At 63.1% G+C, this 23425-nt stretch overlaps 5 protein-coding genes across 10 annotated transcripts in view; 3 read left to right on the top strand and 2 right to left on the bottom strand.

The window, feature by feature from the left end:
• The first annotated feature begins 1492 nt into the window (after window positions 1–1492).
• Window positions 1493–8491, top strand: GAL3ST1 (galactose-3-O-sulfotransferase 1). Of its 5 annotated transcripts, XM_042023628.1 has the most exons (4): window positions 1514–1595; window positions 1994–2216; window positions 5075–5208; window positions 6308–8491. In XM_042023628.1, exons 3-4 carry the CDS (start codon window positions 5084–5086, stop codon window positions 7455–7457), a joined length of 1275 nt encoding a protein of 424 aa, XP_041879562.1. In that variant the 5' UTR covers window positions 1514–1595; window positions 1994–2216; window positions 5075–5083; the 3' UTR covers window positions 7458–8491. The 5 variants fall into 5 exon arrangements, with proteins under 5 accessions (XP_041879540.1, XP_041879562.1, XP_041879531.1 ...); XM_042023606.1 differs by lacking the exon at window positions 1994–2216 and having other exon boundaries at window positions 1493–1595; XM_042023597.1 differs by lacking the exon at window positions 1514–1595 and having other exon boundaries at window positions 1794–2216.
• A 1406-nt stretch (window positions 8492–9897) lies between these two features.
• Window positions 9898–12650, top strand: LOC121662067 (zona pellucida sperm-binding protein 3-like). Its single transcript, XM_042022872.1, has 7 exons — window positions 9898–10550; window positions 11032–11212; window positions 11348–11462; window positions 11638–11717; window positions 12008–12102; window positions 12200–12277; window positions 12375–12650. The coding sequence occupies exons 1-7, from the start codon at window positions 10412–10414 to the stop codon at window positions 12632–12634; spliced, it is 948 nt and encodes a 315-aa protein (XP_041878806.1). The 5' UTR covers window positions 9898–10411; the 3' UTR covers window positions 12635–12650.
• A 402-nt stretch (window positions 12651–13052) lies between these two features.
• MTFP1 (mitochondrial fission process 1) lies at window positions 13053–15490 on the bottom strand. Of its 2 annotated transcripts, XM_042023717.1 has the most exons (4): window positions 15094–15490; window positions 13924–14051; window positions 13628–13851; window positions 13053–13256 (listed from the first exon to the last, which is right to left on the bottom strand). In XM_042023717.1, the coding sequence occupies exons 1-4, from the start codon at window positions 15221–15223 to the stop codon at window positions 13181–13183; spliced, it is 558 nt and encodes a 185-aa protein (XP_041879651.1). In that variant the 5' UTR covers window positions 15224–15490; the 3' UTR covers window positions 13053–13180. The 2 variants fall into 2 exon arrangements, with proteins under 2 accessions (XP_041879651.1, XP_041879645.1); XM_042023711.1 differs by having other exon boundaries at window positions 13628–14051.
• Window positions 15491–15591: 101 nt separating this feature from the next.
• On the bottom strand, window positions 15592–20538 carry SEC14L2 (SEC14 like lipid binding 2). Its single transcript, XM_042023683.1, has 12 exons — window positions 20429–20538; window positions 18501–18576; window positions 18373–18416; window positions 18155–18214; window positions 17865–18053; window positions 17090–17185; window positions 16864–16924; window positions 16707–16790; window positions 16477–16583; window positions 16262–16401; window positions 16008–16177; window positions 15592–15909 (listed from the first exon to the last, which is right to left on the bottom strand). Exons 1-12 carry the CDS (start codon window positions 20480–20482, stop codon window positions 15779–15781), a joined length of 1212 nt encoding a protein of 403 aa, XP_041879617.1. The 5' UTR covers window positions 20483–20538; the 3' UTR covers window positions 15592–15778.
• The window catches only part of RNF215 (ring finger protein 215), a 7262-nt gene continuing 4317 nt past the window's right edge, over window positions 20481–23425 (top strand). Inside the window, exon 1 of the mRNA XM_042022860.1 lies at window positions 20481–20716. Within this exon, the coding sequence (XP_041878794.1) occupies window positions 20481–20716 (236 nt within the window). The remainder of the gene's footprint in view (window positions 20717–23425) is intronic.

Here is a 23425-nt window from a genome sequence, read left to right as displayed (position 1 = left end):
CCCCCCGGGCACCCTCAGGGCCAGGGTTCCCCCTCAGAGCAGGAGACCCCAAACAGGGCCTCAACCCCTGGGAGCTCCAAACAAACCAACCCTGGCTCCAAACAAACCCCAGCTCCCAAAAACCCCGGCTCCAACCAAGAAAACCCCGGTTCTAAACAAACCCCGGCTCCAGGCCTCACTCCCACGGCCGGGCTGAGGGCCTCGGCCTGCCGGGCAGGGCCGCTGCTGGTGGCCACTGAGTGGTCCAGTGGCCCAGGGCCTCTCCGGCCGATAAAGGCATGTGTCCAGCTGGGTGTGACCCCTCGGTGCTGTCATCCACTCCTCGGCCTCCTCACCCAGTCCCTCGGGATCCACAGCTCCCTCGGGATCTGTGGTTCTGGCTGTCACAGCTTTCAGTGAGTGCTGCTTTGTACCCCCAAATTGGGGTTGGGGTCGCTCTGCCCCCAGGCAGGGGGACAGGGGTGGGGATGAGGTGGTGGAGCCCTCGTGGTCGCACCCCGTGGGATGTGGGATAGGGTAGATGTGGGAAATGGGGTGTTGGGGCTTCCCAGCTCGGTCACATCTGTCCCTCGACTGTCAGCATTCCATGGCTGAGCTGCCACATCCCAGCCGCTGCGGCTCTCTTCTGGCTGGAAACCCTTTACCACCCATTCCCCAAAAAAAGGGAAACCTGGAAATCCTTTGTGACCCATTCAAAAAAAAAAAAAAGGGAAAACCTGGAAAACCTTCACAATCCATCCCCTAAAAAACCCGAGGGAGGAAACCTGGAATCCCTTCATAACCCACTCCCAAAAAGGGAGAAAGCTGGACTCCTTTTGTGACCCATCCCAAAAAAGAGGGAGAAACCTGGAATTAGGAGAGCTGCCCTGCAGAGAAGGGGTGGGACAGCTCCTTGCTCCCATGCCAACGATACCACAGCAAAGCCTGTGACTGTGCCCACTTGTCTTCACCCTCCTTCTGTGATGATGATGATGATGAAAACAGAGCTATTCTGGCTTTTTCTGATCCCAGAGGGTTGTACAGGTTACCCTCACCTGGGAACTGGTCCCGCTGAGGTCGGGCAGGATGGGGCAGCTGCCAGGGATGAGGCAAGCTGCCAGCTCACTGCAGGGTGATGCCCCCAAACGCCGTAGGAACAAGCTGTGAACCCCAAACATCTCTGACGGGGATGGCGAGTCCTGGGCACGACCGAGGTGGTCACCCCTTGCTTGGGGACCCAAGGCCACCACCACCCGCTCTAGTGACAGAGACTTGGATCTGAGGGCAGCAGGAGCACAAGAGCCCCTTTTTCACCCTGCCATGTGTAGGGTGATGGACCAGCAGCAGGGGTGAGCCCTCCTGGCGTGGCCAGGGCACCCTCTGGGCACCCAGTCAGCTGGCACGACTAGAGGAGAGTGGAAAGTGTGTCACACCAAAGTTGGAGATGCCAGAATATTGCTGTCGTTAAGGCCATAAATCCATGGAAACACAGTGGGAGGGAGGGAGGAGGGCGGGGAAGCTGAGGGACGATGAAGTGGAGCCGATGGTGCGTGGCCAGAGTGCCCCAGCGATCAGGTCACAGGGACGGGGTGCGGGAGCGAGCTCCCCAAGCCCAGGTAAGCTCCGGCTGCGGGAGGTGACGGCCAGGCCTTGAGCTGTCCAAGGAGGAGGACGGAGGCTGGCGAGAGGTGGGTGCCACCGCCCAGGGCTGGCCGTCGTCACCCAGGGCCGTGGGGCCAAGCCAGGCTGGTGGCAGGGAGCCGAGGGGCCGGCAGTGGGCCCCGCAGGGACAATGTCCCCGTTCAGGCCGCGGTCACAGATGGAGACAAATGTCCCCGTTGTTCCCGGCGCGGGCTGAATGGCTCCTCTGTGCCCCGGCAGTAGGTGGGGAGCCCGGTGGCTCGCGGTGGCCGCAGGCACCCAGGGCCGGCCCCGGGGAGCCGGGCAGTGCCCGGCCGCAGCCCTGCGTCCCCCCGCCAGCCGCTCCCACTCCTGTCCCGTTCCCCCTTCCCAGGCCGGCGACCCAGGCTTGCTATCCCGGTGATGCCATAAACACCGCGGTGCAGTGGGGAGGCTTTGGAAAAGCCGGCATTTGCGGGGAGTTGCCCGGGAAGAGCTTATTCCATGTCGGAGCAGCATCGGCACCCCCGCCCCGTGCCGCCCGCTCCCCCGGCACCCCGGCCAGCGCAGGAGAGCAGAGGCACGGCCCAGCGCCAGCGGCGCAGGCAGAGGAAAAGGTGATGGATACTGGGGGGGTCGGGATGCTTGGGGGGTGGTGGGGTGCTTGGAGGGTGGCAGGATGGTAAGGGGGCAGCAGGATGCTTGTTGGCTTGCTTGGGGGGCAGTGGGATGCTAGGGGGGCAGCAGGATGATAAGGAGGCAGTGGGATTCTTGAGGGGATGCCTGGAGGATGTTGGGATGCTGGGGGGGACAGCAGGATGCTCAGGAAGCAGCTCTATGGGGCAGGATGCTGGAGGAAATTGTGTACCCGTGGGGCACAGAGGGGACAGGAGGGTAGGAAGCACCATGCCTGTGTGGGATGAGGCCTGTGGAAAACTGTGTGTCCAGGGACTTGTGGGATCAGGAGCAAGCAGGTGGATGCACCTCGTGTATGGCAGGGGTTTGGCCCTAAAAAAAAATGGATCCTATAGGGAAAACCCAAAAGCAGACTCTGGGATGCCCCCAGGGAGATGGGGAGCTGCTGGGACACAGAGATGGGGCTGCAGAGCTGCGTGGCCTGGCCTGTCCAGGGGGTAACTCTTGAGGAAATGGTGGGTGCAGCCGTGTTCTCCGGCTGGGAATCTCAGCCGGCTGGCGCCGCAGCCACCCCCACCTGTGGGAGCCTCAGGAGAGCACCTGGCGCACCACATTTCTCATCACGAGCTATTAATAATTAAGCTGCTCACTGAAGGCAATGTCAATAGAGTATTTGGCTGGGAAGTGTTTGCCAGAACCACCCCAGGGAGCCAGGCAGGGTAGAGTGAGGCATCCCCTTGGCATTCCAGAGCTCTGGAATGGGGTGCTGTGTGGTCCTGGGGGCCTGGTGGGGTCCTGTAGGGGTCTATCAAGATCCGTTTGGAGCCATCTGGACTCATTTGGATCCATTTGGACTCATCAGGGGGGTTCACGGTGCCATTTCGCTCACTCCTATGGGGTTGGTGCCAGCTCTGCTCCCACCTGGCAGCACCCACAAAAGTGGGTGTCTCCCTGGCCCTCTCCAGTGGCTTTTCCAGGTGGTGCCAGGTGGTGCCAGTGATGGAACCACAGCCACAGAGTAAAAGCAAACTCCACCTGCTCCTGGGCACATGGAGCTCTCTCGCATTCACACCCACACGGCGGTTTTGGGATACAGTCAGAGCCACCTTCTCCCCCCGTGCTGACACCGTGCACCCCCACATCCACATGAAAACCACTCGAGAAGAGGCTGGATGCACCAGCCCTGCCTGATCCAGTGGTCCCGGCTCCAGGGGAAGTGGCGGCGGGGAGAGGGGCCCGCTTGGATGAGCTTTACGGGTGCCCCAGGTGCCCCTCTCGCAGCTCTCCCCCCGTCCGCGGCGCTGTGCCCAGCACCCGGCCGCAGCCCGGGGCTCCGGTTGCATTTTCCATTCATTATTCATCGAGCTGGAAATCTCGGCAGCACGAGGCGATCCGACCCGGGGGGGGCCGGAGCGGGGGAGCGGCGGCAGCGGCGGCACCCCGGGATCGCCGGGCGCCGGTAACCGCGGGGCTGGGGGTGAGCCGGGAACCGGGGGGGCTTTGCCTCGGGGGCTCGGGGGGTTGGAATCTGTCGGGCTGTGATCCACGGCTCATCCCAGCGGGATTTTATCCCGCCGGCATATCCGCGGGAGGGCCGAAGCGCTGGGGGGGCGGTGGGGGGCCGGGGGGGGGGCCCCAGGGGGGTTATTTTTGGGGGTGTTTCTCAGTGGGAGCGCAGCCAGCCTTGGCTAAAGGATTCCGGAGGATGTGGAGCAGCGGGAGCTCGGGCAGGGGATGCTGCTGCCGCCGCTAAATGGGGGTGCAGAGCCGGTGGGGCTCAGCCCTCAGCTCGGGGGAGCTCCCGGGCGCGGGGCTCTGCTGTGGGGGCCTGCGGTCACGGGTGCCGTGTCCCTGTGTCCCCGTGTCCCCGTGTCCCCGTGTCCCCGTGTCCCCGTGTCCCGTGTCCTGCCGCAGGGGACGGCCCTGCTGCAATGCGGTGTCACAGTGAGGGTGACCCCCTTGTCCCGGGAGAAGGGAGGGGACAGGGATGGGGGGCACGAGGGGAGCGCTGGGGAGGGGGCAGCGGGCACAGGGGCTCTGTGTGTGCGTCTGTGTGTCTGTCCGTGTGCACACGTGTGTGTGTGTATGAGCACGGCTGAGGTGTGTGCGCACATTTTGTGTGTGTGAGTGAACGTGCATCGATGTATGTGTCCCTGTGCACACACGAGCACGCGTGGGGACGGGGGTGTCTGTGTGTGCCCCTCTGTGTGCCCCCAGTGTGTGTGCGTGTTGTGTTTGGGGGTGCCATCCTGCCCCGCACCCCTTTGTCCCCAGCTCCGTGTCCCCAGCCCCCACCCTGGGCCAGCCCGAGCTGCCACAGCCGGAGGGGCCCCCCGAGCCCCCATTGCTGCAGGCAGGGCCGCAGAGGCCGCACTGGGTGGGTATTGCAGCACCCAAACCATCCCGAGCGGCTGCAGCTCCTGCTCCAGCCTGCAGATTTTCCTGGGAAAATGCATCCCAGCGCCCTCAGGGAGCTCCCTCCAGTGCTGGTGGTGTCCCAGTGGAGGATGCCCACTGTGCCCCTGGGCTGTCCATGGCCCAGCTCCCCCTTCCCCCAGTCCCAGCCCTGCAGCGTCTCCCGCCGAGCTTGGGAGTCACCCTGGGAGTTTTCCTAGAGCAGGCAAAGGTTGGCTGGGCGGGCAGAGCCGCTGGGCCTGGGCCATAGATATGCTGTGCCCATGGCTGGGACATGCCAGGCGCCAGTGAGGTGCTTTCCCGGGAATTGCCATGCCCGTGAGATTCGAGCTCATTCGAGATTGCCATGCCACGTGCTTCATTCGAGCCACACACCACACGTGCCCGTGTCCCCGGCCCCAATGTCTCTCCTCTCTGGCTGCAGGTGACCAGGATGCTGTGGCATGGGAAGCCCTGGAGGTCCATGTGCAAGGGGCTGGTCCTGGGGACCCTCCTGACCAGTTTCATGTTGCTGCTCTACTCCTACGCCGTCCCCCCGCTGCAAGTCAGCGTCACTGAGTGAGTCTGGGGTCCCTGCGTGTCCCCCCTGCAGCTCAGCCTCCCTGTTCCACACCAGGAACCCCCAACTGGACGTGGGGGACATGGAGAAGGCCCTGGGGCTTTCCAGGCCCTGGTGGCTTCACACCAGGATGTCCCCTTCTTGCTAGGGGAGAAGTGGCCCCCAACTCACCGGGGGGCTGGGGACACACCCTGGGGCACTCACTGCTCCTGGGTGGAAAGAGGAGGGAAGAGGGAAGGGAGAAGAGAAGGGATGAGGGGAGAGGAATGGGCAGAGAGGAAAGAAGAGGAGAGGACTCGAGTCTCAGGTTCTTTCACTGCTGGAGCTCTGCATAGCTCAGCTCCCAGCCATGCCTTGTAAACAAGGTCCATGTGCAGGTGCCTCATAAACCTGGTGCTGACCTGTGCCGTTGGATAGGATCCTTATCAAAGATCAGTTTGGCGAGTTTGTTACGGGTGTCCAAAGTCACCGAAATCTGTGGGCTCTGCTCACTGCCCCAGGCAGCTCAGATAACACACATTGTGTCCTCATGTGCTCATGTGCAGGGCTCATGTGCACGGCCCGTGAACTCATCTGTGAGGCCAGGCTCTGGGATTATTTCTCCCTCTGCTGAGGGCTGGATCCTTCAAGGTGTTGAGAGGTCCCAGACCACAGATCCCATGAGGGGTTTGTGACTCCTATAAGGGGTTGAGAGCTCCCTGGCCCCCACCATGAATCCTATAAGGAGTTGAGAGCTCCCAGGCCTCCTCCATGGGTCCTACAAAGGGTTGAGAGCTCTCAGACCCCATAAAAATGTTATCAGCTCCTCTCCATGGAGTTGTGGCCATGGAGAGCTCCCCTTAATGCACTTTTTGGCATCTCCTTCACCAGGATCACCGTGGCCATGCCCATGGAGACCCCCTGCTCTATTTCCATTTCCCACACCTGTTCCCATTTCCAGCACCCATTCCCAGGTCCAGCAGCTGTCCCCAGGTCCAACACCCATTCCCAGGTCCAGCACCCATCCCTAGATCCAGCTCTTCCACCACAGAATATCCCAAAGCCTTCAAAGTGCCAGGGCCACTCTCACTGTGGTGTTCCGCCTCTTCTCCCACCCAGGATCCCCATCCCCTTCTCCTGCTCCTCCCACCTGTCCCCCGTCCAGGCTCCATCCCCGTCCAACAGCACGGGCAGCACCTCAGGGTGGAGCTGCCGGCCCAAGCTCAACGTCATGTTCATGAAGACCCACAAGACCGCCAGCAGCACCATCCTCAACATCCTCTTCCGCTTCGGGGAGAAGCACCGCCTGAAATTCGCCTTCCCCAACGGCCGCAACGACTTCTACTACCCGTCCTTCTTCGAGCGCAGCCAGGTGCAGCACTACCGGCCCGGGGTGTGCTTCAACATCATCTGCAACCACATGCGCTTCCACTACGAGGAGGTGCGCAAGCTCCTGCCGCCCGATGCCACCTTTGTGACGGTGCTGCGGGACCCCGCGTACCTCTTCGAGTCCTCCTTCCACTACTTTGGGCCCGTCATCCCCCTCACCTGGAAGATCTCGGGAGAGGATAAGCTGGACGAGTTCCTCCGGGACCCCCAGCACTACTATGACCCCAATGGGTTCAATGCTCACTACCTCCAAAACCTCCTGTTCTTTGACTTCGGCTACGACAGCAGCATGGACGCCAACAGCCCGCTGGTGGAGGAGCACATCCAGGAGATCGACCGCCGCTTCCACCTCGTCATGTTGCTCGAGTACTTCGACGAGTCGCTGGTGCTGCTCAAGGACCTGCTGTGCTGGCAGCTGGAGGACGTCCTCTACTTCAAGCTCAACGCCCGCAAAGGCTCCACTGTGTCCCGGTTGACCCCTGAGCTGTACGAGCAGGCAACCGCCTGGAACCTCATCGACGCCAAGCTCTACCGCTACTTCAATGCCACCTTCTGGCGCAAGGTGGAGGCCTATGGGAGGGAGAGGATGGCCAGGGATGTGGCTGAGCTGCAGCGAGAGAATGAGAAGATGACCAGCATCTGCATTGATGGGGGCCATGCCGTGGACGCCAGTGCCATCCAGGAGTCCTCCATGCAGCCCTGGCAGCCCCTGGGGGAGAAGACCATCCTGGGGTACAACTTGAAGAAGAAGATCAGCAAGAAGCACCAGAAGCTGTGCCGCAAGATGCTGACGCCCGAAATCCAGTACCTGACTGACCTGGGGGCCAACCTCTGGATCACCAAGCTGTGGAGCTACGTGCGGGACTTCCTCAAATGGTAGGGGCTGGCAGGTGCCCCGCTCCCCTGGGGAAGAACCAGGTGCTTTCATTTTTCTTACTCATGGTTCTCTTGGTTTGGAACTGGCTGGAGGCTCTGGAGCCTGGGAACTTTTGGGGGGATCCTCCATCACCTTCCTGCAGAGCCCCAGCTTGGGCAGGAGAGCGGAGACTGCCTCCGACAGCGGGGTCAAGGACTGGGGCCTCAGGGGTGGTGTTTTCCTGCAGGATCCACTTCTTCCTTCCCCACGGAAAGGCTGGAGGAGGGATTTGTGAAGGATGTGGCCTCGTCACAGCGGGAGCAGGACATCTATCACCAGGTTGCTGGGTGCAGGCAGGGATGTGCTGGGATAGCAGTGGCAGACGGTCCCCTTGCCCGGGGTGGGCAGAGATGCCCACAGGGAACTCGACCCTCCAGGGGCTCCTCAAATCACCCTGCTGGTTTTGGGGTTGTGAGAGTGTCAGAACCTGCTGCACTGCTCCAGCCCATGGGTGTGATGAGTGCAGCACCTTCTCAGCCCACCCACAGCCATCACTCCATGGCAGGCTGTGACCCAGGGCCACCCGGAGCCATTTGGAGATTGGGAAACCCACCCCAAAAACCCCAGCCTTTATCAACAAGTTCCCATGGCAAAGGGCACCCCCTCCCCGCCCCCCATCATCCTGGTTAGAGGGCCCCATGGCCCACAGGGGACATCCCAAAAGGCCAACATGGTCTGGTGACAACTGGCGTGGGGAGGAGATGGGAGTGGGTGCAGTGGGACTGTCCCCGTGATGCCATCCTGGGCACAGTGGGGATCCTGAGGGCAGGGGGATGGCCCCCCCAGTCCCCACCGTGCCTTGGGGACAAACCTTGTGCGTCCCAGCTGGGCTGGATGACACTGGTGACACCGCGTCCTGCTGAGAGTGGCCCTGGCTGGGCACAGAGGTGGCACCTGTGGCTGAGCCTCCCCCCCAGCACAAGGACCTCCTTGTCCCCCCACCTGTGTTTGGCTCCTTCTGTAAAGACCTGAAATAAAAAAACAATTTACTTTTGTAATATAGTTGTATATTTGGCAGTTTTTAACATAAGGATGGTCCAGCTGGTCTCCAGTCGTCTCCTTCTTCTCCAGGATGGGATGGATGGGGTGAGGATGTCCTTACAGCCCCAGCAGGATGCTCAGCCAGTCCTTGCTCCTTCTGGGAGCTCCCCAGGGCCCTGGCACCACTGTCCCCATCACCACTGGGGGTGGGGGGTCCCGTGTCCCCCAGGCAGTGCCGAGGAATGAGACCCCAGTGCGAGTGGGGTGCCTGGGTCTGTCCCCAGTGTCCCTTTTGGGTGCTGGGGGACATCCCCATGGTGTGCAGATGCCCCCAGGAAGATCTGCTGGCTTCCCAGGGACACCAGAGCCATGGGACAGCCATCAGTGGTGACAAAAGCCACTCGCGTCACCACGTCCCAGCTCCACTGTCAGTGGCGGGCACCCCATTTCAGGAGTGGCCATGGGACTTGCACTGGGACTTCTCCACCCTCCCTCTGCACCCAGGCCACCAGGTCAGCCCACTCAGAGGAGGCCTGTGGTGGGGCGTTGGGGCTGTGGTGGGGACACCTGAGACAGGCAAGACCCAGGGACACAGGCACTTTACCAGGTCTCTGTCCTGGCTGTGACCAAACTGCTGCTCCCAGGTGGGACATCCTGTCCTGGAGAAGCAGGACTATGATGGGACAAGGAGGGGTACTGGGGCCTGGGGCTCGATGGTGGGACCGGGATCATCCATGGGATCATGACCATGGTGGGGTCAAAACTGTGGTGGGCCTAGGACCATGTGTCTCACGAGTTGGGACCAGGGACATCCAAGGGACCAAGGCTGAGTGATGGGACCAGACCATGTGGTGAACTGGGACCAGGGCAAACTGGTTGGACCAGGACCATGTGCAGGAATAAAAGAACATAGTGGGACCAGCACCACGCACAGGGCCAGGACTAACTGGTGGAGATGGGACCTTGTGGTAGGATCTTGGTGAAGACCAGGACCACAACAGCTACATGGGTGACCAGCACCACAGCTGGGAACAGGACTGATTGGTGAGTATGGGACCAGGAATAACTGGTGGGTATGGGATCATGCTCAGGACCACCTGCAGGACCAGTCTGAATGGTGGCACTGGGACTGTGGGACAGAATGGGGACTGGAAGATGGGCACAGACTCTTGTGGTGGGACTGGGAAGGTGTGGGGGGTGGGACCAGCCCCAGGTGTAGGGCTGCCGGTGGCTGCAGAGACCAAGCAAAGCCCCCCCCCCAACCCCATCAGTGCCAGCTGGGGCCCATTGACACCCAGCCCCAAGTCCTTAAAGACCCCCAGCTGGTGGGGTGGGGATACTGCTTACTGGGGATGGAGCTGTGCTGGTTGGTGCTGGTGTGTGGGGCTGTGCTGGGGGTGGCAGGTGAGTGGGGCTGGGACCCTCCTTCAGTTCCCCCACTGGTTGTACTGGAGGAGGTGGGTGGTGGGTGCCCCTTGTTTTGCCCAGTGCTGGTTCCTGATGGAGACAACCTGGGGGCTGTCCTGATGGAGAGGAGCCTTCCTAAAATGATCCCAAGCTCTGAGGGTTGGGGCAAGGGGCTGCCAGGAGCTCCCCCAGGTCCTAGCAGGGCTGGTGAGACCTGATTGGGCTGGTGGGGGGATGAGAGGCACTGGTGGAGTCTGTGGCTGGTGGCAGTGGTGTCCCACTCCATGGGCAGCTCCTGGTCTGTCCCCAGCCCTGGTCAGGGTCATGGTGCTGGGAACACTCCTGGTGAATTCCTGCTGGGGTGGGGCTGGGGACAGAGGAGCCCTTGATGTGCTCCTGGGTGCTCTGCCTGCCTTTGTGCTGCTGCCACCTGTCCCCAACAAGTCCTGGGGATACCTGAGGACCTAGATGTCCCTGCTGTGTCTGGGACATGCTACTGCTGGCTCAGCCCTCCCCTTGCAGGGACCACCATGGCTCCAGCTGCCTTAGAGCCCCCTGGTCGCACGATGACAGCTCCAGTGATGTTCTCAGGCATGGGGACAGGGAGGGTTCCTGCTCACCCCCACTCTGAGGAGCCCATCGTGAACTTTGCCTTGAGGCTCCTGGATGGTGAGTGCTCTGGGGGTGAGACCATGAGATGGGTCCAGCCAAGATCCTTGGGCTCAACCAGCAGCAGTCAGTGCCTTCTCCTGGCTCGCCCCAGTGCTAGGACCACCAGGAAAGATGGCTGTCCCTGCAGGAACTCCCCCCTGTCCTTGTGGAGGGTGTAGGGCTTTGGATGGTGGTGCTTTGAAATGTTCCCAATCCTGTGCCTGATACCACAATGGGGTTTGGGGGTCAGCTCTGCCCCTGATGGGTGACATGGTCCCTCTCAGCTCCATGGAGGGGTCCAGGAAGGTGCTGTAGCTCTGGAGAGCAGGGAAGCCAGGCCTGGGGGGCAGAACCAGGACAGAGGGTGGGCTCTGAAAGGGGGAAGCTGTAGGGATGGGGGCTAAGACACTGGTGAGTGGTGGTCTGGGATATGTCTGGTGTCCCTGTCCCTGATGGGACAGCCTTAGGGGTGTCCCACTGAACCCACGCATCTCCTCAGAGGATTCCAGTGCCACCGAGAAGCTGCCAGTGCTCAGCCCCGGCTCTATGATCCACTTGGAAGCCAGTGTCCACTTCAGTCCCAGCATCTCCATGAAGATCCACGTGGATCAGTGCTACGGGACCACCACGGAGCAGCCAGGACACTCCAGGAGGGTCTTCATGGTGGTGAACAGCCGTGGGTCAGTGCTGGTGGGGCGGGAAGTAGGGGCTCCTTCACCAGGTACCCTGGGGTCCTGCAGGATGTCCTGATGGAGAGGGACGTCCAGAGCCTGGAGACAGCCCCAGAATGTCCCTGTGTCGCTCTCCTGCCACAGATGCCTGCACGGGGAGAAGCTGGGGAATGTGTCTGTCCAGCACCAGAGAGGGGGGTCTGTCCTCCAGCTCTCCATCCCAGCCCCCACGCTGGAGGGCGAGCCCGAGGAAGAGCAGGTGAGGTCAGGATGATGCCCTTGATGGTGGGATGGAGGTCCTAGGGAGGAGGATGACCTGGGCATCCCAAAGCGTCCCTTCTGGGATATTCTGCTCTGGCTGGGGTGGCCTCAGCCCCACGAGGTTGTGTGGAAGGAGAGCAGGGTCCCTGAGGAAGGATGTGGTGTCTCAGCAGGTCTACGTGCACTGCCTGCTGATGGCATGGGGACAAGGACTGGCCACCAGGTCCTGCTTCTACAGCCACGCCACAGCCAGGTACGCTGGGTGCCCTGGGGCACAAGCACCCCATGAGTGTGATGGGGGCAGAACCCACTTCTGGGGCGGGGACCCACCTGGGAGGACCGAGTCAACCCACTGCGGTTTAAATGCCACCTCTTATTCGATGGCAGCTGGTGGCATCGCTGGTCTCAGCTCCCTCATGCTGCAGATGTGTTGGGAAGGTCCTTCCTGGGGGACATCTCTGGGTGGCACCACGTGGGACTTGTGGTGGAGTCTGGGGACCCCTAGAGCCGCCCCCCCCCCCCCCCCCTTCTCTCCTCTCCCAGCTGGCACAACGTGGAGGACCCTGCCCGGAGTGCTGCGTGCCACTGCTGTGACACCGGCTGTCCCCCTGCTGACACCCTCCGTGGAGACACGCCAGGTACTGGGGGTGGGACAGGGTTGGCCCCACATTGTTTTGGGGTCTTGGGAGGGCTCCTGGACCTGGGATGGACTGCATTGGAGATATCCTCCCACAGCATTCCCAGGAGAAGGGGCACTCCACTGGGAGACAGTTGGACCAGTGCTGGTACAGGAAAAGGTGCCATGGTACAAAGGTGAGGGACACCCCAACCCTCTGCCATCTCCCCAAAACCCCCACCTCTTGTGCTGAACCCCCCTCTGACTCCCAGGTGTGTTCTTTGCCATCCCCAGCGCCATGCCGGACGGTGAAGAGGCTCCTGCTGGCCGGGCTGGCCCTGGTGGGCAGTGCCATGCTGGTGGTCGCTGTGCTGGGGGGGCTGCTGGGGCTGGCCCTGACCACCTGGCGCCTGGGCAGACCCCGGCGGGGACAGAGGCCACCAAGGCAGAGGTGTCCCTTCCAGGTTGAGCTGCAGAGCGTGGTGGGAGCCCTGGTCCTCAGGGAGACTGAGAAACAGGGCGAGGTGGGACCAGAGCCCCTTTCTCCTCAATAAATGTGGTTTTGTTTTCTCTAAAGCTTCTCCTGGTGGTAGCATGTGGATGCCACCAAGGGATGGGGACGTGCTACTACAGTGGCGAGCCACATCTCCAGGTTCTTCCAGGTACCTGGAGATGTGGCTTCCAGGTGTTGTGGCACTGTCCCAGCCTGTGGTGCTGGAGCTGGTGGCTCCTGGCTGGGTGGATTTCGTGTCCTTGGAGACCATGGACATGGTGGCAGCTCCTTGGATGTCCCATGAGGCTGTGGAGATGGAGAGGTTCCAGGGTGGGACCAGCAGGGCTGCTCTGAGCGGGTAGAGACCTCTTATCCCATGGTGGAGACCCCCAAGGGGTTAGGACCCACCCAGACCCATGTGTCCCCCAGGACAGGACATGGCCTGGCTGTGGTGACACCTCAACATCACCCATCAGGGCTCATGTTTGAAATGGTTTATTAGGACCAGTGTGGGGCAGGGTGGCCACTCTGGGGGTCACCAGAGTGAGGGGTCACAGTAGGTGGGTCACAGCAGCATGCTTCAGTTTCCCCAGAGCGTGCCAGGTGCTCAGTGGGACGTTGGGGGCTCTCCTGGTGTCCCATAAAGCTTGCGGAGGCTGGAATCCATCAGGAAATCCACAGTCCTGCAGCAGGAGAGGGCATCAGTGGAGTCCCGGGGGGGGTCTCTGGGGCAGTGGATGTGATGTGGGATGGGTGGGGCTGTCCTTAATATCCCTGAGACAGCAGCGCCACCAAAACCAGGTTTAGCACAGCCTCACTGTGCTAATCCCAGCTCAGCTCCAGATAATCCCCATCCTGGCAGGGACATGTCCTGGCTGGACCCCAGCAAAGTCCCTCTGGAGCGGAGACAGCCCATCACCACCCTCTGCTCCCAGCCCCAAGCCCGTACTGGGACCAGCTCCCCAAGGAAGACAAATGCGCTCCATCCCTCTGGGATGTGGGGATGGGGTGGTGGCACCCACCTGTCCCCCCGCCCCAGGGGTGTCCCCGTTACCTGTCGATGGGGGTGATGATGAGGGGGATGGCAGCCAGCCCCAGGGCAGTGGTGGTCCAGCGGCGCACCGGCAGGGGCCAGCGGGTGAGGGACCCCAGCAGGGCCAGCGAGGCGGCACAGAGCCGGTTGATGGTGAAGCCAGGGATGGCCACCGAGGCCAGGCTCTGCCACACGAAGGTGTCCACCACGGCCACCCCCACCCGTGTAGGGTCCTGTGCGTGGGCCTGGGGGGACACAGGGGTCAGTGGAAGGGTGAGGAGGGAGTGGCTGGGGGGATGAGGAGGGGTGGCACTCACAGCAGCGGCTTTCCGACCCTTGTCAATGGCGTCGGCGGTCACGTAGGCGGTGGCCACACCGTAGCTGGCCCACACCACCGGCACTGGCACCAGTGGGCGGAAGGACTCGCCCACCTCGTTGGCATAACCTGAGGGGATGGTAGGGTCAGGGACTGTGTCCCCATGTCACTCTCAGAGTCTCCCAATGTCACTGGATGGATACTGCACAAGGGGGTGTTTGGAGTGCCTGGGTCTCCTTGGAGCCCACTGCCACCAGGACAGCTGGGCTGGGGGTGACTGCTGCCAGTGCTGGTGTCTGTGACGGGTGCCCAGTGCTAGTGACGGCGCCCGGTTCTGGTATCTGTGTCTCTGCCCAGTGCCCATAACTGGTCCTGCTACCCAGGGTCTGTGCATGGTGCTGGTGTGCAGTGCCCAGAGCCAGGGCCCGCTGTGTGGTGCTGATAACCAGTACTAGAACTCTTTATCAGTGCCCAGTACTCGGTGCTGGGTGCCGGTGCCCCGTGCCCGGTATCACGGACCTAGTGCACTCACGGTACCAGCGCTGGGTGTCAGTGCCCGGTGCCCAGGGCAGTGCGGTGTGTGGTGTTGGTGCCCGGTACCCACCGCAGTGTCTGGTGTCAAGTTCCTAAAACAGTGCTGGGTGTCAGTGCCTGGTTCCCGGTGTGGTGCCTGACGTCGGTACCCGGTACCAGTGGCGTGCCCAGTGCTCAGCACTGCTGCCCAGTTCCTGGTGTCAGTACCCACTGTCACTGCCCGGTTCTTGGTGCCAGCACCTTGTGACAGGGGCCGGTGTCCGGTATCACGGCCCCGTTTGCGCAGCCGGTACCCGATGTCAGTGCCCCATACCCAGCGTCAGCACCCCCTGTTTGTGCTGCCGGTACCCGATGTCCGTGCCCAGATCCCGGTGCCGGTATTTGATTTTAGCGCCCAATGTCAATGCCCAGGTCCCCGTGCCTGTACCCAGTGTCAACGCCCGGTGCTGGTACCCGGTTCCCGGTGTCAGTGCCCGGTTCCCGGCGTCAGTGCTCTGTACTCAGTGTCAGTGCCCGGTGCCGGTTACCCGGTTTCCGGTGTCAGTGCCCGCTTCTCGGTGTCAGTGCTCAATGCCAGCGCCCGGTTCTCGGGGTCAGCGCGCAATGTCGGTTCCCGGTGCCGGTTCCCGGTGCTCACCCAGGTATCGGACCCACGTGTCCCGGTAAAGGTCGGGCTCCTCCTGCCCCATGGCGCGCGCCACCGCTCCCGCAGCATGCCCCGCCCACCTCCCTACGTCATCAAACCACGCCCACAAGCTGATTTGCATAACCACACTCAACACACGTCACTCACCCCGCCCCTCCGCGCCGCGGGATGGCGGCGGGGGCGGGACCTGGCCGGGCACGTGACCCCGCGGCCTCCGGTCACCGGGGCGACGGGGGCGGTTGTGGGGCGGGGGGGGCAGTTACGGGTCTGAGGGACAGTTAGCAGGCTGAGGGGACAATTGTGGGGCTGAGGGGTAGTTACGGGTCTGAGGGACAGTTAGCAGGCTGAGGGGACAATTGTGGGGCTGAGGGGGCAGTGATGTGCCTGGGAGCAGCTGGGGCGGTCATGGAAATAGGGGGCGGTTATGGGGCTGAGGGGACAGCAGGGGCAATTCTGGCTCTGGGGAGCCACAAACCGGACCAGACCCCGCTCAGTCCATCCCTTTACTCGCCACCCCAGGCAGCAGCAGCGGTGGGCACAGGACCCACATAAGGCACAGAGTTTGGGGGGGGCTGTGGGCGCTCGGCCCCGTCCGGCCCCGCTCGGCCCCCGCCTCAGTCCGGCAGCTCCATCCTCCTGCGGGGCCATCCTGGGGGCGCGGTGCAGCCCGGGGGGCTCAGGGGCTCTGGTTGGGGGACTCCTCCTGGATCTGCTGGGCGGAGGCGGTGTCGGGCAGCAGCACCTCCACGCTGTAGCTCACCTTCTTGGAGTGGAGGAAGCTGTAGGTGTTGTCGAAGCGCAGGACGTCTGCGGGGGGACAGGGGTGTCAGGGACACGGCGGGGCCAGGGGCAGGGGGAACGGCCCGGGGGTCCCCCCAGCGCCCCGGGGAGGGCTCGGCACTCACAGATGCCGGGCGTGGAGCAGGTGAGGGAGCCGTCCTCGGGCACCATGTGTGCGTTGTAGCGCTGGTTGGGGAGCACCTCGGTCATGTCGCCCGCCCGCTGCCGCTCCCCGACTTTGGTCTTCAGGTACACCCCGAAGCCGATGTCAGCGCCCTCGGAGCGGAACTGCCACCTGCAGGGCACAGGGGAGCTGCTGCGGCGGGGCGGGGACACTGCGGGAGGCACCCGCTCCCCGCGGCGCGGAGCCGCCGCTCACCTGAGCACGCAGCCGGGGAAGAGGATCTCGTACTCGACCTGGTGGGACGAGCCCCGGTTGACCACGACCGAATGTTCGTACTTCTGCGCCAGCTGGTCCCGCACGTAGTAATGCTGGGGCACGTCCCCGCCGTAGTTGATCTGTAAGGGATGGAGGATGTGGGGGTGGGGGAACTGCCCAGATCCCCTAAAGAACCCAGCGGGGGCTCTTCCTACCTTGCTGGAGCACTTGGGGTCCCCATCAGGGTCCACCAGCGTCCCCCCGTACTCCACCGGGATCTGCGCGGGGTCGATGTACTTCTGCAGGACCTCCTTCCAGTTGGCTGGGGGGAGGACAGTGAGTTTGGGGGGGGCTGTGAGTTGGGGTATCCCCCCTGGGTGGGGTGACAGCAGAGGGGGGATGTGTCACCCCAATTTGGGATGCTCTGGGGAGGGTCAGGACTCACATCCCAGCACCACGACCTTCTTGCGCGTGTCCTCGCTCAGGAAGTGCTTGACCAGGTTGTAGGCCACGGGGAAGAGCTTAGGGGCTGGGGGTAGTGGGAGGCATTAGGGGGTGTCAGCACCCAGATAAGGGGAGCAGGACCCCAGGGCCGAACTCACCCTTCACAATAAAGAGGCGCTTGAGCGACTCAGGGTAATTCTCCTCAAACATGGACAGGATCTGCAGGATGGGGGAGCTCAGGTCACCCATCCCAGGCACCCACCAGGACCCCACCCCAGAACACTGCGGGGTGCAGGGCACTGCAGGGACCTGCTCCTGCATCATCCCAGGGATCAGCCCAGATCCCTGTGGTCCAGCAGGAAGGGGGTGGGCAGGAACCCTCACCTCCCCATACGTGTCCACAGCTGGCTTCCACAGGTGCTTCAGGCCCAGGCCTTCACAGTCATACACCATCATCACCATCTCAATCTTCTTGCCCAGCTGGGACAGGAGGATGGGGGGATCAGGCAGGACCCACGGGGAGGTCCAGGGATGGGGTGGTCCCCAACAGGCTGGTCACCCCAGCCACAGCCTCCTCCCAGGCAGTGGCGTGGGGAGAAGGGGCGTCGTGGGAGCTAGGACAGGGACACGGGCTGAGGGACAGTGGGGACATGGACTGGTGGGGATGGACAGGATGCAGACTTGCGGGGTGGGAGGATGAACCAGAGATGGACATATGGGGTTGGCAGGGACATGGTCTGTGGTGGGGTGGACAGGACATGGACTTGTGGGGCTGAGGGAGAGGGACTGGACATGGACCTGTAGGGCTGGCGAGTGAGGACATTGGCTGGGAGAGATGAACCGGAGATGGACATATGGGGCTGGGCAGGACATGGGCTGGCAGGGACACAGGCCGAGAGGGAGGGACAGGACACGGACCTATGGGATATATAGGGCTGTCAAGGACATTGTCTGGTAGGGATGGACCAGAGATGGACGTATGGGGCTGGGGAGGACACTGAGTTGTGGGAATGGACATGGACTTACGGGGCTGGCAGGGATCTATAGGGCTGGGGAAGATGATGACTGGTAGGGGCAGACCAGATGTGGACACACGGAGCTGGCAGGAACATGGTCCCACAGGTCTGTTGGGGCCAGCGGGGTGTGGGCAGGTTCGCACCTTTTTACTCTGCTGGTCACACTCATGCCGGAGTACTTCACAATCCCGGAACTTGTTCTTGAGCAGGTCCTGCTTGGAGGCGGAGAACAGCAGCCCCTTGGCGTCCAGCGGCCCGACGATCTCGTACCACACCGGGCTGCCCTCCCGGTCGTAGCCGCACATCCCGCCGGACATGTACTTCCGGATCACCTGCAGGAGCACGGGGGGCTCAGGGCACCTCACACACACCCTGGGGGACTCAGGGGGACGATCCCCTCCAGGGCCACCCCCGGGAGGCCAGGGACAATCACCTCAGGTGGCTCCCAGGCGATGATGTTGTCGGCATCCATGTACTTGCGGACCTCGATGTGCTGCAGGGGGGGCAGAGCGGGCCAGGGTGAGATTTGGGACCAGGTGAACCCCATGGGCAGGTCAGCCTTGCTGGGGCTGGTGGCCCAGGGCACAGGGTCCCACGCCAGGTATGTCCCAGCACAGCGGGGTCCCCACAAAAGCAGGGTGCCCCTCTCACCTTGCGGAGCATCGCCTCCGCCTTGGGCAGGTCGAAGCTGCGCGCTGAAAGACAGCAGAGAGCTCAGCCCCCCGCCAGCCCCCCGGGGGGCTCCCACCCCACCAGGGCTGTCCCCACTTCGGGGTTACCTCGGAGCCATTTCAGGAGGAAATAGTCGTCCTGGGAGGGCAGGGAGGGCAGCACGTCCTGCAGCTTCTCCCGGAACTGCGGGGACAAGAGGGACGGTTGGTGAAGGGATCCCTGATCCTCCCCAAAAACCCCAGGGCTGGAGGTTTGTCCCTTCCTTGTCCCCACAAAACACGCCAACCAGGACTGACCGGGTGAAGGGTCACCCTGTGCCCTGTCCCTGCCCCATATGCAGCCGGGATCAGCGGTCACCTGGCAGGGGACCGTCCCCAGGCTGGCTGCCATGCTCTGGGTGTCCCCCAGCCCTTGCGTAAGGTGTGAGTGTGGGCTGTCAACACCCCGCTGCTCCGGGGGGTCCCACAGGGACTGGGTGAACCAGTCCCCTCCAGCGGTGTCCTTTGGGATGGATGGAGGCAGTCACTGCGTGTGCCCCTGCTCCAGTGACACCCCAGTGGGCCACAGCCCCCCTGGCACAGGCAGGAGGGTGTCGGGGCACAGGTCGGGGTTTGTGGAAGTTGGGGTGTCCTTGGAGGGGGTCCTGCAGGGACCAGGCAGACGGGTCACCCCCAATCGCATCCTTGGGATGAAGGCAGTCACCAGTAGATCACCACATGTCCCCCTGTTTCAGTGACCCCCCAGTGGGTCACAGCCCCATGGCACAGGCACAAAGGTGTTGGGGTGCAGGACTGGGAGGTTTGGGGGATCCAGGGTCCCCTCTCCACATGGCCCCACTCACCACAACCAGGCTATGGCCCAAATCTCCGTACCAGCCGAGGCCCTCCCCTTAATGAGCCTGATTAGCTTATCTCCCGCTGCATTTAGGGGTAATTAAACCCGGGATTAGCTCCTTCACCCTGGGACAAAGCCGGTGGTGGACGAACGGGTTCGGCCGCTCGCCTCCCTCACCCGCCTGGGACACGGCTGGCACGGGGCACGGTTTGGGCTCCGTGCCCCACGCCTGCCCCTGCCCCCCGTGCTGGCACCCGGCGGGGTCATCGCCCGCCCGTGGAATGTGGCTGGGTCCGAAAGGCAGCGATAAGATAAAGGCGCGGGGGTGCCCTCGTGGTAGGGGTGCGCTGAACCCCGATAACGGCTGGCACCCAAACACGAGGGGCTGGCAGAGGTGGCCGTGGTGGGTGACAGCCATCGGTTCTGGGTGTCCCCGGGCCCGCAATCCCCGCGGTCGGGGGAGGAAGTTTTCCGGTCCCATGGGAAGGATGGGAGAGGGCTGTGGGGCTCGGCGGTGCCCAGTCTGGCGGGACACCCGGGATGGTCCTTCCCTGGTGGGCAGCACCACGGGGGGCTCAGCCCGTGGGCTCGGGGTCCAGGGTGGGATGGAGGTGGCAGAAGACTCCCGTCCCAAGGGCCTGCAGTGAGGCAGGAGGGTCCCCAGTCCCGGGGAAGGATGGGAGAGGGATGGGGACCCATCAGCGGGATGGTCCGGCCAGCGGGACCCCCAGGACCCACCCAGGACAATCCTGCCCTGGTGGGCGGTGCCACAACGGGGCTCAACCCGCGTGTTTGGGGTCCGGGATGAGGGGTGGAGCCAGCGGGAGCCTCCCGGGGCCGGATTTTGGGGGCGGGGTGGGGGCTGAAGGCGATGGGACCTCCCCGAGGCCAGGAATCGGGGTGAAGCGGGTAGGTTTGGGGTGCGGAGCCCTCCGGAGCCCGGAGCGGGAGTGATGCCGGTGGGTTTGGAGTCCGGGATGGGGGGGGCTGGAGGAGGCGGTAGGAGCCGGCCGGGCGCGGGGGTGATGCCGGTGGTTTGGGGTGCGGCGGAGGGGTGTGGAGCCCCCCGGGGCCGGAAGCAGAAGTGCCGCCCGTGGGTTTGGGGTGCGGGGTGGTGGTGATGCCGGTCCCTCGGCGGATGCGGGCGCGCATCGGGGTGGCACAGCCCGGCCCTGGCCCTGGTCCCCCCGTCCCAGCTCACCTGGGCCAGCACCTCCGCCTGCCGCGGGCTCAGGTCCCCGACGCGGCCGCTCATGGTGCGCTGCGGGCGGCTCTGCCCAGCTCCGGCGGCCGTGAAGGCTCCGAGCACCTCCCCGGGACCGCCCCCCGCCCCGCCCGGCCCGGCCCGGCCCGGCCCCCCACCCACCCCCGTGGCCTTGGACCCTGCCCGGCCGGTCAGCGCCCGCCGCCTCCCCGGGATCAGGGATGCGGGGGGTGATGGGGGCTTAGGGGATATGGGGGCACAGAGGGGCTTGGGGACTATAGGGGAGTATGGGGGTATGGGAGACTTGGGGGGTTATGGGAGCTGTGGAGGTTTTGGGGGCACATGGAGACATGGGGGATGTGGGGGGCATGGAGGGTTATGGGGGCATGGGGAGCATGGGAAATGGAGGGCTATAGGGGTATGGGGGCTATAGGGGATATGAGGGCATGGGAAGGCACAGGGAGGCTTGGGGACTATAGGGGAGTATGGGGGGTATAGGGGTTATAAGTGATATAGGGGTTATGGGGGACTTGGGAGGGTATGGGATCTATAGGGGATATGGGGGTATGGGGAGTGTGGGGGCTACTGGAGGTGTGGGGGCTTAGAGGACCTTGGGGTTATGAGGGACTTGGGGGGTATAGGGGCTATAGGGGGTGTGGGGGATATAGGGGCAAGGGGCACCTGTGGGCTCTGGGGGCTGTAGGGAACATGTGGGGTATGGGTGCATGGGGAATATGGGGGCACAGGGGGCCTTGGGGGGCTTGGGAACATAGGGATTTGGGGGGCAAGGGGGAGATGAGTGTAGGGGGCTCTGGGGGTTATGGAGGGTACAGGGGGGTGGGGGGGCCCTATGAGAGTTTGGGGGACACAGTGGGGTAGGGGGGGTGTGGGAGGACATTGGGGTATGGAGGGAGATGTGGGGCAGGTGTCAGGGAGAGGGGATGGGGACAGTGATGGGGACAGCAACAGGGATGGGAGGTGGGGACAGAGGTGGGAACAGGGATGGAAAGTGGGGCAGGGACAGGGTGAGAGTGGAGGGGGCAGGGTGCCAGGTAGAAGGGACAGGGATGGGAGATGGGGCCAGGGTACAGACTGAGGGCTCAGGTGCAGTGATTGGAAGATGGGGATCAGGAGCCCGATGCCCATGGGGCTGTGTGTGTCCCATGCAGCCATGGATGTCCCACAGAGCCCCGTGTCCCCCATGGACACATGGTTGTCCCAGAGAGCTCTGCATGTGCTATGGAACCATACGTGTCCCCTGGGGCTGTGGATGTCCCACAGAGCCATCTGTGTCCCATCTGTGCCAGTTCCATGGAGCCATTTATGTGCCACAGAGTCATACATGTCCCTTGGAACTGGGACCCATAGATGTCCCATGGAGCCATCCACGTTCTGTGGACCCATAAGTGTCCCCTGGAGCTGCAGATGTCCAGGAAGGCATCCATATCCCACGAACTTATGGATGCTCCACAAAGCCATTCCCCCCTCTCTGTGGGGCAGCTCTGGCAGCAGCCACCCCCAGGCTCCATTTTGGTGTCCCCCCCCCGAATCTTCACAGTCCCCACATCCGTGCTCGCCATTCCAGGCTGGTTCCCGAGCCAGCGGTGCTCCCGGCTGTTGTTTATGGCACATCCAGACCCGTTGCAATCGGGATGTTTCACTGTGTGGTTAAACCGGCTCTGGCTGCGGCCGTGGGAGGAGGCACCGTGCCCATCCTGTGATTAAACCCCCGCACTTACAACACCGATGGGGACACAAGGGACACGAGGACACACCCAGACCCGTCCCACGGCATCCTGCAGCCATGAGAACTGGGTTCCACGGCCCCGAGTTCCGTCCCCACCATGGCCCCTGCCAAAAGCAGGTCAGCCTGGGCCCATGCCGTGGCTAATCCAGCCGGCAAATCCCCCTGGTGGCACATGTGCTGGGCACACGTGGCCGGAGCAGGGCCAGGATGTAGCACCCGGGGGTCAGGATGTGGCACTGGAGGCTGCCTGGCACCCGCCAGGATGGGGGTGTTGAGGGGTGTCCGGTGCGGGGGGCAGTTGGGTTTTGGGGTACTTGGGTGTTGATGTGTGCCCATGTCCCTGCCCGTGCCATGGCTGTGGGTGCATGGATGGGTGCCATGTCCCTGTTCCCTCTGGCTATGTCCCCCAGAGCACATGTGTCCCTGTGTCCATGCATGGGGATGTGGTGGACGCGATATCGGTGTCCCCATGCCTGTTCCTGTCCCTGTCACTCTCGTGGTGACAGTTGGTTTCCTGGTCCCCGTGTCCATCCCTGTCCCTGTCCTGCTGCTGCTGCGGTTCCCATTCTGGTCCCAGCCCCTGTGCCTGTCTTGCTGCTGCTCCCAGTCCCTGCCCCTGCCCCTCTGCTGATCCCTGTCCTCCTCCTGGTGCCTCTCCCTGTTCCTGTCCCGGTCCTGGTCCTGGTCTTTGTCCCCATCTTGGTCCCATTCTCTGTTGTTCTTCCAGTGCCTCTCCTTGTTCCTGTTTTCCACTTGCCTCCTGCTTCTGTTCCCATCCTGGTCTCATTCTTGTCCTTGTCCCTGCCCCATCCCTGTCCCAGTGCTGGTTCCCATCCCAGTCTCAGCCCTTGTCCCCATCTCGATCTCAGTCCTGGTCCCCATTCCCTGTCCCTGTTCCTCTTCTGGTCCCCATCCTCTTCCTGGTCTCCATCCCCATCCTGGTCCCTCTCCCTGTCCCCATTGCCTTCTTTGTCCCTGCTCTGTCCCAGTGTCTAGCTTGGTCATGGTCCTTGTCCCTGTCTCAGTCTTGGTCCCTGCTCCCTGTCACTGTACCTCTCCTGCTCTCTGTCTTCATCCTGGTCTGCATCCCCATCCCCATTCCCATTGCCATCCACTCTGCCCCTATCCCTATTCCTGTCCCTGTCCCAGCGCTGGTTCCTGTCCCTGTCCTTATCCTGAGCTTTGTCCTGATCCTGATCCCTGTCCCTGTCTTTATCTTGGCCCTTGTCCCCATCCTTGTCCCCATC

Source organism: Corvus kubaryi, unplaced genomic scaffold (assembly GCF_017639235.1).
Source record: "Corvus kubaryi isolate FWS band 111438036 unplaced genomic scaffold, C.kubaryi_AGA036_p1.0 127, whole genome shotgun sequence".
NCBI lineage: Eukaryota > Metazoa > Chordata > Aves > Passeriformes > Corvidae > Corvus > Corvus kubaryi.
Note: the sequence above shows the minus strand (reverse complement) of the source record. Positions and strands in the feature narration are given on the sequence as shown.